This window comes from Trichosporon asahii, assembly GCF_000293215.1.
Source record: "Trichosporon asahii var. asahii CBS 2479 unplaced genomic scaffold scaffold00051, whole genome shotgun sequence".
NCBI classification, from domain to species: Eukaryota; Fungi; Basidiomycota; class Tremellomycetes; order Trichosporonales; family Trichosporonaceae; genus Trichosporon; species Trichosporon asahii.
This window is the reverse complement of record NW_014040873.1, coordinates 1,341,048-1,354,365: the sequence shown is the minus strand read 5'-3', so window position 1 is coordinate 1,354,365 and position 13,318 is coordinate 1,341,048. Positions and strand designations below refer to the sequence as shown.

General features: G+C 60.4%; 6 protein-coding genes across 6 annotated transcripts; 3 read left to right on the top strand and 3 right to left on the bottom strand.

The window, feature by feature from the left end:
- Positions 1–101: 101 nt before the first annotated feature.
- Positions 102–2,734, bottom strand: A1Q1_02910 (uncharacterized protein; the record flags this gene model as incomplete). Its single annotated transcript, XM_014324139.1, has 4 exons — positions 102–222; positions 261–706; positions 752–2,023; positions 2,192–2,734. The coding sequence occupies 4 exons, from the start codon at positions 2,732–2,734 to the stop codon at positions 102–104; spliced, it is 2,382 nt and encodes a 793-aa protein (XP_014179614.1).
- Positions 2,735–3,141: 407 nt separating this feature from the next.
- A1Q1_02909 (uncharacterized protein) lies at positions 3,142–5,179 on the top strand (the record flags this gene model as incomplete). The annotated part of the gene is made up of 3 exons (XM_014324138.1): positions 3,142–3,715; positions 3,758–4,354; positions 4,410–5,179. 3 exons carry the CDS (start codon positions 3,142–3,144, stop codon positions 5,177–5,179), a joined length of 1,941 nt encoding a protein of 646 aa, XP_014179613.1.
- A 323-nt stretch (positions 5,180–5,502) lies between these two features.
- Positions 5,503–6,660, top strand: A1Q1_02908 (uncharacterized protein; the record flags this gene model as incomplete). Its single annotated transcript, XM_014324137.1, has 1 exon — positions 5,503–6,660. The coding sequence occupies one exon, from the start codon at positions 5,503–5,505 to the stop codon at positions 6,658–6,660; it is 1,158 nt and encodes a 385-aa protein (XP_014179612.1).
- Positions 6,661–6,926: 266 nt separating this feature from the next.
- A1Q1_02907 (mitotic exit network regulator, Bub2p) lies at positions 6,927–8,092 on the bottom strand (the record flags this gene model as incomplete). The annotated part of the gene is made up of 4 exons (XM_014324136.1): positions 6,927–7,071; positions 7,281–7,704; positions 7,763–7,880; positions 7,928–8,092. The coding sequence occupies 4 exons, from the start codon at positions 8,090–8,092 to the stop codon at positions 6,927–6,929; spliced, it is 852 nt and encodes a 283-aa protein (XP_014179611.1).
- A 601-nt stretch (positions 8,093–8,693) lies between these two features.
- On the top strand, positions 8,694–9,694 carry A1Q1_02906 (uncharacterized protein; the record flags this gene model as incomplete). The annotated part of the gene is made up of 6 exons (XM_014324135.1): positions 8,694–8,723; positions 8,765–8,774; positions 8,816–8,955; positions 9,043–9,115; positions 9,385–9,482; positions 9,542–9,694. 6 exons carry the CDS (start codon positions 8,694–8,696, stop codon positions 9,692–9,694), a joined length of 504 nt encoding a protein of 167 aa, XP_014179610.1.
- A 133-nt stretch (positions 9,695–9,827) lies between these two features.
- On the bottom strand, positions 9,828–12,937 carry A1Q1_02905 (uncharacterized protein; the record flags this gene model as incomplete). The annotated part of the gene is made up of 5 exons (XM_014324134.1): positions 9,828–9,864; positions 9,903–10,519; positions 10,557–11,600; positions 11,723–12,537; positions 12,637–12,937. 5 exons carry the CDS (start codon positions 12,935–12,937, stop codon positions 9,828–9,830), a joined length of 2,814 nt encoding a protein of 937 aa, XP_014179609.1.
- Positions 12,938–13,318: the final 381 nt, after the last annotated feature.

Below are 13,318 nucleotides of genomic sequence, written 5' to 3'. Positions count from 1 at the left end.
AGGATCAATAGAAGGATCGACTAGGGATCTGTAGCCACCTGTACAACTATGCATAGTCTACTCTAGTAGATCATCCTGTCGTCTGCTACCACCGGGAAACATTATGCCGCCTTGTTCGCCGGAGGCACAAAGGAGCCCGCAACCATGCACAGGTTGCGCGGTGTATAGTGCGTCGTGAGGATGGGCGTGCGCTTCGTGTGGAAGGTCGAGAGCAGGTCGGCGCTGGATGTCAGTTCAACGTTCTAGAATGTCCAACTCACGTCTGGTTCATGTCCTCCCAGTTCATCTCACCAGGGCCCATGGGTAACGTACCCGCGGCGCCGCTGGTCAAATCGGCACCGGAGCGACGGCCGTCCATGCTGCTGGAGCGCGGCCCTCCTGCACCCCTCACGTCCCAGCAGCGGACGGTGCAGTCGAGCGAGCCCGAAACGAGGACGCTCGACTCAGCGCTGAAGGAGAGCGACTCGATCGGCGCAGTGTGGCCCGTCATCTTCTTGATTGGCCGGGCAGATCCGAGGTCCCACAGGTAGATACTAGCGTCGAGACCGGCCGACGCCAGCGTCCGTCCGTCAGGCGAAATCGCCATTGTCGTCACCGCGTCCGTGTGTCCGAGGAACAGGCGGATGCACGAGCCGCGCTGCACGTCCCACAGGCGACAGGAGTCGTCACTGGAGCCAGTCGCCAGGTACAGCGAGTTCGGGTGGAACTTGACGCACTGTTGTCAGTTTACAGAGTCGCTCCCATAACTTACGTTCACGTCGGAGAGGTGGCCCGTGTACATTCGCAGCGGCGTCACCCTGTCGGAACTCCAAAGGCGCGCTGTTCGGTCGCGACTTCCCGAGGCGAAGTAGACACCCATCGGTCCCCACTCAACATCCCACACTGGCTCTCGTCCGTGCCCTCGATACACAACGAGGTTGGAGTAAGTGTCCATCGACCACAATCGAACCGTGCCGTCCTGGGATGACGACAGAAGGGCGTGAGGTGGTCCTCCGCTGCCCGAGATCGGGTCGAACGACAGGCCGTATACTGGCCCAGAGTGACCGATGAGCTTGCGCATCGCCAGTCCCTCGTCCTCGACCAGCTTGCCAGTGTTCGGATCGATCGACTTGGCCTTCAGCTTCTCGTTCTTCAAGCTCCACAACCGAATGCTGCTCTCCGACGAACCGGCGGCGATGAGCGACGAGTCTGGTGAGAACGTCACCGAAGAAATGTTCTCTCCTCCGTCAAACATCGTAAACGCCACGATACTCGGGAGCACCGGCGAGCCCTCGGCCTCCTCTGGCTTCGGTCCGAGACGGATCATCTTCCGCTTGTCCCGCACAGCCTCAACCTCCCGCTTCACGTCCGTAACCTTGTAGAATGTCGGTTGCGGTGGAAGCGTCTCTGAGGGGTCTGGTCGCACAAGGTCAGGATCCCGGCTCTCGTCCAGCTCCATCTTGATCTTCTTCGACGGTGACATCGCGCCCGGCTCCCGCGAGTCGCCCATCTCCACGTCGCCATTGGCGTCGACACCGTTTGCGTGCCCATTCGCCATACCACCCTCGCCGCCTTCAGCGGCCTCGTCCTCTTCCCGGATGACTCGGATGACCTCTTCCCGCAGCTTCTCCAGCATGTGAGGAGCACCGAGCTTGAGCGATGTCTGCGAGTTGAACTTCTCAGGCGACTGGCCGGGCGGGAGGATGCTGGCGAGGAGACCGCTCGAAGATGCAATTGCAATCTTGTCCAGAGGCATCGCAGAGTCCGACACCTTGATGTCGAGACGCGAGTTTACGATCGCACGGATGGCCTCCTTTGCTCGGCCGGGCACGCTGTGCAAGCCAGCCTCCCACTCCTCGTCCAAGCTAGCTCCCGAAAGCCATTGGATTAGCAGGGCGTATGAATTCCGGGACATCGGCACCTGGTACCGTTCTGATCGCAGTCGCTTGCAGTACGGGTCAAGAAGAATCTGGTGCGGTGCACTGATAGCGGACAGGTACGACAGTTCGGAGGGGTGGTACAGCTTGTGGTGCTCCGAGTGCTCCTTGAAGAACAGCAAAGCTGGAGACGTCAGCCACGTCACACATCCTCACTCACCAGCATCCGTGAATCCAAAGTCGATCAAGTCCAGGAATGTATGCGCAAACAATGGGAACGATACATTGTCGAGTTCAAACTGAGGTCAGCTGATGGCGACTCCGAAAAAGCTCACCCTCCAAAGATCCAAACCCTCCGAAACCCATCTCCTGTACCTCTTGTATCCCTCGACACGGTCAGAGGGGTCGATAAAAGCACCGGGATTCTGCGGAGGCTTCCCGGCTTCCTCGTCTGCGTTGGCCGCCTCGAGACGCGTCTGAAGCTGGTCGATGACGTACTTCGCCTGCGCGATGAAGTCGGGAGTGATCTTGTCAGACATTGTTGATACCGACACGGTCGTTGCCTGCGGGATATTCCTCTTGACCATGTTGTCGAGCGCAATGGGCTCGGGAGCTCTGAAGATCGCCTCCGCTCCAGGCGCAGCGGCAGCAGCTGCAGCGGCCGGAGCAGCCTCCCCGGCAGCTGCACCTTCCGCCGGTGCACCATCCGCCTCCTTTCCTTCGGCTCCTCGGCTCTGCATCTCGGCCTGCAGTGCCTGGAGGATCTTGTCGTATCCATGTTGTTGCAGGAACTCCATCACGGCCGGGGGAAGGTTCTGAGGCTCGGCGCGCGGCATCCCACTGCTTTGGCCCGCAGGCTGTGCGGGAGAGTCGGACATGGCGGGCTCGGCGTATCAGTGGTTTCCCTCGAGGGTGTGAACAGCTCGTGTGCCGGGTTGATGAGCGTGGATGGAGGTCAGCAAAGGTGTGAAGCGAAGTTGACAACAATCCACTTTAGTCGGTCGCATGGTGGACGCGAACGAGGGTGTGAGTCACGTGACTCGGTCGCAACAGCGGTGTGGCAGAGGTGGTGTCTGAGAGGTGTCTTCCTCGCCCTGTCGGACGCGATCATACGTGTGCAGCCGATCGGCGTGCGCCCCTTGTTTGCATTGCAGCAATGCGTTGCTTGATACCCAGCTCCTCATCATTCGCTGTCTTCCGGTGTGCTCAGCGACCACGGTATGTTCGTCCTCTTCCTTCGGTCACTAACTGTTGGTAGTTTTAGCATTCGCTTTCGGGCGCCGCCATGGGGGCACGAAACTGGTCCAAGTCCTTCCTTTCCCCTTCACCATCTCCGCCGTCCAGTCCTATGTCTCGGGACAATCCAGATTCAGACGACAACGACGACGCCACCTCCGCCCTCCCTCGCTCCTCCAATCTCAACAGGCGACTCGACCTCAGCACTCGGGAGGACACGGCCGTCGTGCCCGACGCGAATCCGTTTTCCCTGTCGAAGAAGCGATCTGCTGCTCAGAAAGGGAAGGGCAAGACTTCATCAGTAGGTAGCACCATCCGACCTGCGGGGAATGTGCGCCCAGCAAGCGCGAGGAAGGCGCAGGCGTCCGTGCCAGAGGATACGTTTAAGCGGAAGAAGGGGTGGAGTAACGGGCACGGCGAATCGATCCCTCCTGTCACAAAGTCGAAAAGGAAGGCCGACGACGGTGGGAGCTGCAAGCAGATCGGCGGCAATCGCCTTCCCCGTGACGCCAATCTGTCCTTGAGAAACTCGTCCACAGTCAAGAAGACCTCTTCCACATCCACCTCAAAGAAGAAGGCACCTAAGAAAAAGGCGGACGATGACATCTCGTTCCACAGACTGCGTGAGTTCCTATTGTGTCCTTCGAGCTGACGTTAAGCTCGAGACTCGGACGAGAGCAGAAACTTCCCGATCATAGCGGGTCTGGCCAGACAACGTTCACTTCCTACCAAAGCTGAGAAACCCGAACCCGATATCAACCTCATCGTCTCAGGCCATGGTGCTCGCGTGATTCGTACCACGCGCAAGACTGGCCGGTCGCAGCCCCAAGATGAGTCATCCAGGTCTTCTAGAAGCTCTGTTTCGTCAGTCCCTTCTCTGCAGAAATGGCTTGCCCCCGACGCCCCTCCGCAACCCTCTTCCTCCGCTGCGGAACAGCGACACACCGCCTCGAGCCCACCGTCTGTCGAAGAAGATGATGTTCCACAGACAGGCATCGAGGCACCACAGGCACCTAAGACGCCACCACCGTCTCTTGTGCAGCCCGGTGCCAGCGGTTACGCATCCAGTGCAGTGACGACTCTGAAGACGCCTTCCACTGTGCGGCGCGTTGAACGGGAGCCCACGCCGGAGAAACGTCCCGAGCATATCCAGCTGCTCGAGGACATGGCCGAGCAGCTTCCCCAGGGGTACAGTCTGCACGAGCAAGCCGACTGCCGACCTGAGCTGAACCGCAACCATTCGACCGGCCAAGCCTACGCAGGTAAGTGGTGTTAATGCTCTTAGATGGACCTCGGAGCTGACGAGTCAAGATCCAGTCGAGTCTCCGTCGCCCGTAACGTTCGGCACGCCCACGCAAATCCCCACATCGAAGCGCCTCTCCCAGTTCCGCTTCAACGGCTCTTCTGCCGCCACTGAGACGCCTTCGTATAGCCAGCTCAGCGAAAATCTCTCAAATCATTCGACATCTCATCCAACTGCCAATCTTAACGATACTGCCGGCACGGGCTACCAACCTCAACCTCATCCTGCCACTGCCCGAGTGCCCCTTCCGCCTGCCTTCAATTCCCCCGGGGAACCACCTCAGATCCGTCCGCTCCCATTCCGGTCCGTGGCTCGTCCTTCCTTCACCTCTATACCCTTGCCACATGTCCTGACTCCGAAGTTCTCCTCGCCAGCCCAAGTCATCCGTCCGCGCTCTCAGCAGCGGCAACCTCCCCAACCGCCTCGTGTTGCACCACCGTACACCCAGCCTCAACCTCGCTCCCAGCCACACCAGAGCGTGAGGACTACTGGCTCCTACGTCGGACTGTACCAGCCCAAGCCGACCTACCCGGCGAACAGCGGGAAGCGGCGCCTGACGCTGGCACCCGGGCGCACGAGCTACACTGGCGGCGCAAAGGTGACGACGTGGGAGCCGACGCCGCTCTCTCAGAGCCGCGTTCCAGCCTCAGCGCCAGTTCAACAGAAAACCTATGTGCCGCGCCACTTGCGTGCGCTGCAGCAGGCTGCTGAGCCGATGCCTCCCCCTCGCCCGGCACCAGTGGAGGAGGACGAGGACTGGGATGCAGACTGGCGTCGTCAGTAGTGGCACCGGCTATGAATCCTGACCGGGTTTGCCAGGCTACTAGAGTGGACTTGGGCGGAGTAGCCTAGCCTGTTTGCTAGGTGCCGCGGACGTTGCCGGGTGCCCCACAGCACACACACAGAGAGAGAGAGAGTCCGTTTCATGCATCCACCATGCCATGCCCCATCCCATGCCACACCATGCCCATTGCAGCTAGCACCTGTCCATTCCGAGGCGGCATCACGAGCGTCCCCGCTCGTCTCGACCTCAAGCTCAATGTCCACTTTACACTGACTCTCTGACGGCTCTCCCCAGTATCTAACGACCCGAGAACACGGTACATAATGAACGACGTACCGCCCCCTCCCCGTCCGCCAAAGAACATGCGCCTCCGAAACCTCGTGCCGTTCATCGCGGGCGCCTCGGCCGCCACAGGCGCCCCAGTCGACAAGCTCGGCGACTCGACCCTCGCCGAACCAACTCCGCCCTTCGATCCGCCCACTGCGCCCCTCAGTCCGGCGCCCAAGCTCTCCCCCTCCAATCCCCCGGGGTACCAGGACCAGAAAGCCTGGAAGGTGATCCAGTCCCACCTTCCGCTCTCGTATCAACTGAACGCCTCAACCCTGCCCAGCGAGGAATGGTGGGACTGGTCCGGCCACAAAATCCATCTGGACAGGTACCCCAACCCCAGTGCGCCGGTGAAGGTGTTCCTCTTCCACGGCGTGGGCACGAACGGGCGGCAGATGAGCACGATCCTCGGCCATCCCTTGAGTGCGCATGCCGAGACGGTCGCAACCGACATGCCGCTGTATGGCGTGACGCGAGTCGCACCTGGTCACATTGTGTCTTATGACGACTGGGTGGCGGCCGGCGCTGCGTTCGTCGACTACGAGCTGGCCCGCGACACCAGGCCGATCGTGCTGTACGGCTTGAGCGCGGGCGGCATGCTGGCGTATCACGTCGCGGCGGCAAATCCGAAAGTCAAGGGGATCGTCGGCATGACCTTCCTCGACCAGCGCATCAGGGAGGTGCGCGACGGCACGGCGCTGCTCCCCGCCGTCGCGCAGTTGGGGTACCCCATCGCCGGCGCCGCCTCTTCGGCCGGTCTCGCAGGGCTGCGCATCCCCATGGCGGCCGTGAGCAAGATGTGGGCACTCGTGAACGACAAGCCAACCCTCAAAGACTTCTTCCGCGACACGACCTCCGCCGGTAACAGCGTGCCGCTCAAGTTTCTGGCCAGCTATGCGAGATACGCGCCCAAGATCGAGCCGGAGGATTTCACGGTGTGCCCCATCCTCCTGACGCAGCCGGAGAAGGACCGCTGGACGCCGCTCGAGTATAGCGAGCTGTTCCTTGATAAGATTGACAAGGTTAGGGTGGAGAAGAAGACACTACCGGGGGCGGGACACTATCCTATCGAGGAGGAAGGGCTGAGGGCGCTCAATCGCTATGTGCAGGAGTTCGTGCTCCAGGTTGCCAAAGAGGCGGGGACGATTGCCTGATTCCTGGTGGCGCCATCCTTATCTTAGGATCTAGTTGTCTGTTGCTCTGTAGCGAAGTTGGGTACACGTTTCTTGGTTGTAGCTTTAGTTATGAACTGTTGTGAGCGTCACCTGAAGAGCTTCCAACACTGCTTCCTCTACAGTCAACTCCACGTTCCGGTCTATCGCGAGAACAGCGCCACGTATTGCAAGTCGTGACAGTCGTTAATGCATTGTGGGTATTGTTACAGTGCTGGGGGATGATACAAGCGTCCGGTACGTTGTGATTAGTACTGGTTGTTCGACGGCTGGAGAGGGTGCGCGACGAGTTCGCGGTACAGGTCCTCTGGGATGTCCTTCACCAGCGCGACCGTGATGCCGATAACAGCACGGGCCTGCAGCGGCGGGAACTGGCGGAGGACCTTCATCGGGCTGATGTCAGTTCAGGGAGGACGAAAGATAACTTACGAGTGCGACTCCATCAGCTCTTCGCGGATGAGGAGGAGCTGCGCGATGATGCACAGGATGTTGAGGTGGACGCCGAACGCGAGGAGGAAGCTGGAGTTAGCTGTCGAGCTTCTGTGCACAGCTTCGGTGGAAGCGTAGCAAAAGAGATAGGGTGAAGAGATCGGTATACTCACTCCCAGAGCTGCAGCACCTCGTCAAGCGGCGGCGTGCACGCGCACATGGTGAGGACGGACGGGAACGCGAACACGGTCGCCTTGAGGTCCCTACTCTCGAGGTGAGCGTGGAGTTCGGGGTCGACGATACGGAGGCAGCGGTCCAGAATCTCGACGCCGCGGTGCACGCCGCGCAGGTCCGGCTGGACGTACTGCGGGCAGCCGCGCTCCATCATGGCTGCGAAACACGCGAAGGCCTCGAGCTCGCTCGGCATGATGTACAGGAACGGCGCGGCCAGCGCGTTCATGCCCTGCACGTAGGACTGGCGGTCGTTCACGGCGTGCTTCCACTCGTATGCGTCGAGCACTCGCACCAGCATGTCGTTCTTCACCCGGTCCTTGAACACGGCGTCGGTTCTCAGCGTGCGGAACGTGTCGTGGTTGACTGGGGTCAGCTACACAGGGCATACGGTAGCTCATTTCGTCTCCTTTGATGTACTCACTCTTCTCCGACGCTGGACTCGGGCCCAGCGCCACATACCTGAGGTAATCCTCAGCATGCAACTGCTCGACGCGGAGGAGCAGTTTCCATATCCGCGGTCGAAGTGACGGGCGGCCCTCCTGTTTGTTAGCGTCAGCAGTTCTCGGTTCAGCTTGGTTGCACTCACGACCTCCGGGATCCCGTCAGTCAGAATTAATCGTCGAATGCGCTTCATACCGTCCGCAATCTCAGAGTTGGAGCGGTGTCGCGATTGCCCCTGTGTCGGAGGCGACAACAGAGCCGCGAACTTGTCGTACGTCGCGCGGTCGTCCTTTTCTGATCCCCGACCCATTTTGATTCTCAGCGCGGAGTTCCAAAACTAAAGCACACCGGGCTAGTGGCCGAGAGGAGGAGGGAAGGGTGTCCCGATAGAGTGAAAGGGCTGATGGAGTGAAGTGGAGACCGCCGAAGGGATGTCTAGCGGCCGGGCCCCTTTTGTTTGTTTTGATCGCGGCTGTCGTCGGTGTCGTCGGTAGGGTGGTTTTGAGGGATGAAGAAAAGTTTCGGCGTGACGAAGAGCGAGGACGTGTGCGTCGCAGAAGCAGTCGAGGGGGGAGGGCTGGTATCTGCAAGGCAAAAGGAAGAGCGTGACTCGTGACTTGGAAGGTGGTTGTCGAAAGAGCAGCCAGCCTTGTTGACAGGAGGCGCCCAGCCCGTCGTTAGCCTGGGCTTGGCCTGTGGTTTCAGCCCGTCACCCAGGCTGGATTTCAGGCACGCTTTCCAATCCTGCCTGGACTGTTCGGGCCCAGCTTCCGTGCGCCCGGCTGCATGCTTCGACAGTGGAGGTCGTCATTTATTGTTAGCCCGCATACAGTCTTGGCTTTGTGCAATCGGCCATCCTCCCCCCATCCCACTCCTTTCGCGGCGAACGCACCCCATGGCCCGGGCACGCGATGCTCAGCGAGGAACTATCCACTGATATGGTAAGCTGATCCTGCTCGGTTGCAGCTAACAAGCAGGACAGGATAACTCAGGTGCGTGTGCGGGTGCTGTGTCCTCATCAGTCTTTCCTCAGCGTCTCTTCGGCCTCACGTTTCGGAGAGCGAGAATGGAAGGGGTACTGAGAAGACTAGAAGAGGAACAGAAGGAGGCAGTCCTTCAGCTCCCCAGTTCCTAGGACGAGCTAACATCCAGCTGCAAGATGCCATATTAGATGTAAGCTTCGCGTTGTTAGGCTCGAGCTGACAGCAGCTTCTGACGATCACGTCCGCGTCCATCGAGTACATCACGCACCGCACGCAGTTTGAGCAGACGTCGGCCGCGATCCCGACCACGCTGACGACGGCGCGCGCGGCCAGGCGGAAAGAGTACAGGAGTGAGTGTTGCTCACCCTCACCATGCCCACTGCCCTTCCAGCTGTGTGGGGATCCTCGACAGCTGGCCCGCATCTCGCACTGCGTTTCATCGCCGACACCTTTCCTGCTTCTTTAAGTGACCTCGATTGCCAGCGGTGGAAATGTGTCCGGCTGTCTAAAGCACCGGTGCAGCAGCATTCTCCAGACCCTTCTGTCTCACCCCTTCTTCTGACGACGCGGCATCCTGCACCTCCCAGCTTAACAGTTTTCGCATTGAGCTGACCTCCAGCTGCGATCGAGACCTTTGTCGCAGACATAGTCCGCCGCGCCAAGGACGTCGAGACGCTGATCGCCGCTCTCCCGAGCAAGAACGACAGTGCTGGTCGGGTAAGTTGCGCACTGCTTGTCAAACTGACAATCAGGCTGCGCGCCTGACCGAGCTGCAGGCCGAGATGGCGCAGGCAAACGCCGAGTACAAGGACGCGCTCGCTGAGGCGGAGGCGCTCCTTGGCGAACTCAGAGACACGCTCAAGGTCACGCTCGGCGATGGGACGGAGCGTAATGTGCCCAGTCTGAAGAATGCCGTTGCGGCGATGTGATGCGCACTGTTGCGCTTTAGATGAATGCATGCTTTGCGAATAGAACCGCCTGCTACACGACGATGGGTCGTAGAATGTGCTGAAAGGGAGAATCGAAGCGAATCAAATGTGCTAATGTACAACGTGAATGTGGCTATCCGAACATCTTGCCGTCGCAGTTGTATGCGCCGCTGTGCGTCAGTTTGAACATCGAAACAAGACAACTCACCATCGACAATGGTCGTCCTTGGCCGAGACCTTCTTGGGACTGAAGTGCGCCTTGGCGCTCGTCTTGCTCTGCTTGTGCGACGTGGGGTTGAGGGGCACGGCCCAGCTGTCCGGCTCGTCCTCAGGCTCGCCCTTGTACGAGATGCAGAGCTCCTCGCCCTGGCGGATGTTGCGGCGAGCAATAATGACCAGGCAAGGACGCTCCGGGTGGAAGTCCTTGAAGTACGCCTGAGTGGTGGAGAGGTTCGGGTCACACGAGTGGTTAATGAACCGCGTGAAGTTGCCCGTGTGGAAGGCGTCGACCGAGTATGCGCTGTACGTCCCAGACAGCAGCCCGTCCGCCGGCTTGACATCTGTGCGCTCGCGCTCTGCCCGCTTCGCGCGCCGCCTTGTCTCCCTCGCCGTCTTGTAGAGGCGCGGGTCGACAAATTCGAGCCCCTCGGGCGGGTTGCTCATGTGCCAGCCGTCAAGATCGAAGAGATACGTGCGGCCGAGCTTCTCGTACTGGATACCGCGTGACTCGGCCTCGGCGTCGGGGATCATCTCACCCGCATACACGCCAATGAACTGTCCACGCGGGATGTCCGTCTTCGCCCTGACTCCCCATCCTTTGTAAGCCTGGAGTCAGTTGACGAAAATGACGACGGTAACTTACCGTCTTGAACAGCTCGACCGGGACCTTCCTTCCTCGCGAGATAACACGGTTTAGACACTCGGGTGGGCATCCGCAGGTCTCGGAGCACTCCCAGATCGCACAGCCCGTGTTCTTCACCCGCTCGTTCTCGTCGTACGCGAATCCAGACAGGCCCGAGAGGCCGTAGAAGTACAGCTCCTGGCGCTTCACGCAGCTGCAGGTCTTCGAGTTGGGGTCGCAGGGCCCCTCGCAGTCGCAGCCCGTTCCGAGCTCCGGGTCCGGGACGCCCTCATGATACAGCATCTCGTTGGAGTAGACGAACTCGAACGCAGGCGGCTTGCCCGGGTTGTCGACCTTGTTGACGACGCGGATCTCGGGCGCAAAGGGCTCGTCGTGCGCTGTCGCTTGCCCGATGTAGCCCGAGAAGACCTCGCATTGCAGCTCCGGATTGCTAGTGAGGTTGCGCATGACGATGTTGTACTCGATAATCTCGTCGCTGACCTCGCGCCGCGCCTTCCCTCGCAGTCCTTCCGGTGGCTGCTCCAGACGGCGAGCGACACCGGAGACGGGTACAGCTTGTCCACCGAACGGGACGACGACGGAGGGCTCCTTCGGTGGATCAGGGCCGAGAATGACATCGATGCTCCGACCGGGATTATTGATCACGTTGGTGATGTAATCCTCGGTGTCGCCGGGAGGCACCTCGATGACTGGTCGTGTGACCGTGTCGTCTTCCGATTCCTCGCCGTCGTCCTCTGGCGTCCGAATAACGTCTCCGTCCTCGCTCGTCGACGACAGATTGCCCTTGTGAGGGCGCAGAGCGGGGAGCTGGAAGCCTGAGGCATCCTCATCGGCCTTCTCCGCACTCTCCTCGCTTTCGTCCTCGTCCATCTCGGCATCGAGTTGCGCAGGCGGAGGTGTTCGGTGGCGCTCCTGACTGGCAAGGGTTTGGGCGGCTGGCGGGAGTGTGGAGGATAATGGGTCGGCACCTGCACTCGGGGTCGCATCAGCTGTAGGCGAATCCGCTGCAGCTCTCTGAGAGGCGAAAGGAACCAGACTCGGCAGCTGCAGGTCGTCGGCGGCATCAACGAAGTCGTCATCGTCATCATCCGGCAGTGCAAGTGGTGGTGAGGGAGGGGCGGTGGTGAGCCTGCCGCCATTTCGGTGTCGTTCAGGTCCGACAGGACTGGCGCTTCGTAGTCCTCTTCCACAGCAGGAGGTGCTTGCACGCTTGCCGATGCAATTGGCGATTCCCTAGCTCGAGTCGGAGCAGGATCGGGCTGCGTGTTCCAGCTGGGTCCAGCTCTGGCTGGCGAGGGGACTGCGGGCGGCGCAGGTGACGCTGGTGAGTCCCGAGATGATGATGGCTGAGGAGACGAGGCTGCAGATGTAGACCGCTGAGCAGCAAGCGCAGCCATCATCTTACGACCGCCGACACTCTTGCGCGCTGTCGTCTTCGTGACGTTAGTGCGAGGTTTCTTAGGCGGCGGCTTTGATGGTGTTGGCTCGGCATCAGAAGGAACAGAGTCTTCCTTCCCCCGCTTCCGCTGGGATGGCGGGTTCGGGATCAGTGGTTCTGGGTTGCCCCAGCTGCCGGGCGCGACTGGCGGGGGCGCAGCCTTGGGTGGCGGGGTGGGCTCGACGGGAGCTGGCTTCGCTTTCGATGGCGTGGAAGTGATGAGAGGTTCCGGGTTGCCCCAGCTTCCTGGCGGTGGTCCAGGAGGGGCTTTCGCCTTCTCCTTCTCTGGCTCCTTGTCCTTGGGCTTCGGCTTCGCCGGGATCAGCGGAGTCGGGTTGGACCACGATCCTGCTCCGTGTGTGTCCTTAAACATATCGGAGAGCTTGCGCTGTTTCGAATCAGATCCGGGGTGCTTGGCCTTCGCCGTCGGTTGAGTAAACGGTGTGCGCGGCTTCTGGGACGGCGTCTGCGACGCAGAGGGTTTCCGAGCTGACGACGGACCGGCGGTCGGTGTCGCGTGCGAGGGCAGATCATCGTCAGAGTCTCTTGTAAGGTCGACAGAGCCCTTTGCCGGTGAGGAAGAAGACGGCTTACGTGCGCGTGTTCCTGTCATCAGCTCTCGGAAATGTGGTTAGCACTCACCTGTCTTGGGCGTGCCGCTCTTCGACTTGGACTTGGTGTGAGCATTCTGACTGCTATTCAGAATGTCCGTGAGCGAGATGTCCGAGTTGGTCGATGCATGGGATGCGTCGGAGGCATAGCCGTCATCAGTCGCCTTCTGCTTGCCCTTTCCTTTGGACGAGGGCGCCGATTGTCGCCGTTGCTGAGTCGAGCGCGGGGGCGGCGGGGCCTCGTCGTCGGATGACGAAAGGCAGATCGGGTCGTCCTCGTTCCCTGATGTCAGCTTCGAGAGGAGGCCGAACACGGCTCCGAGGCCGCGCATCGCGATGCTGAAGCAGTGCGGAGTGAGTCAGGCGATGAGGGAAGGTACGCGACAAGTGGAGGTGATGAAAGTCGGAGGGTGACACCCTTGCTGGACACGGCCGCGCGACGCGTATCGCCGTCGCGCACTGCAAGAGCGGGCAGGCGGCGGTGCGACAGCGTCTTCCCTGACTGGACCGCTCGACTCCGGTCAGGTGCGCAACTCACCTTGGCTTGCGCGCATTGGGCGAGCGAACAGATGATGGTGGGGACAGGTATATCTTGTTGTTGTGCAGAGGCAGGTCATGTAGCTTAATGCACTGATCCAGTCATCTTAACAGGGAGGGTGACATAGTGCAGAGGCATGCAGGAGCTTGTGACATGCCAGAGCATGCAGGGCAGG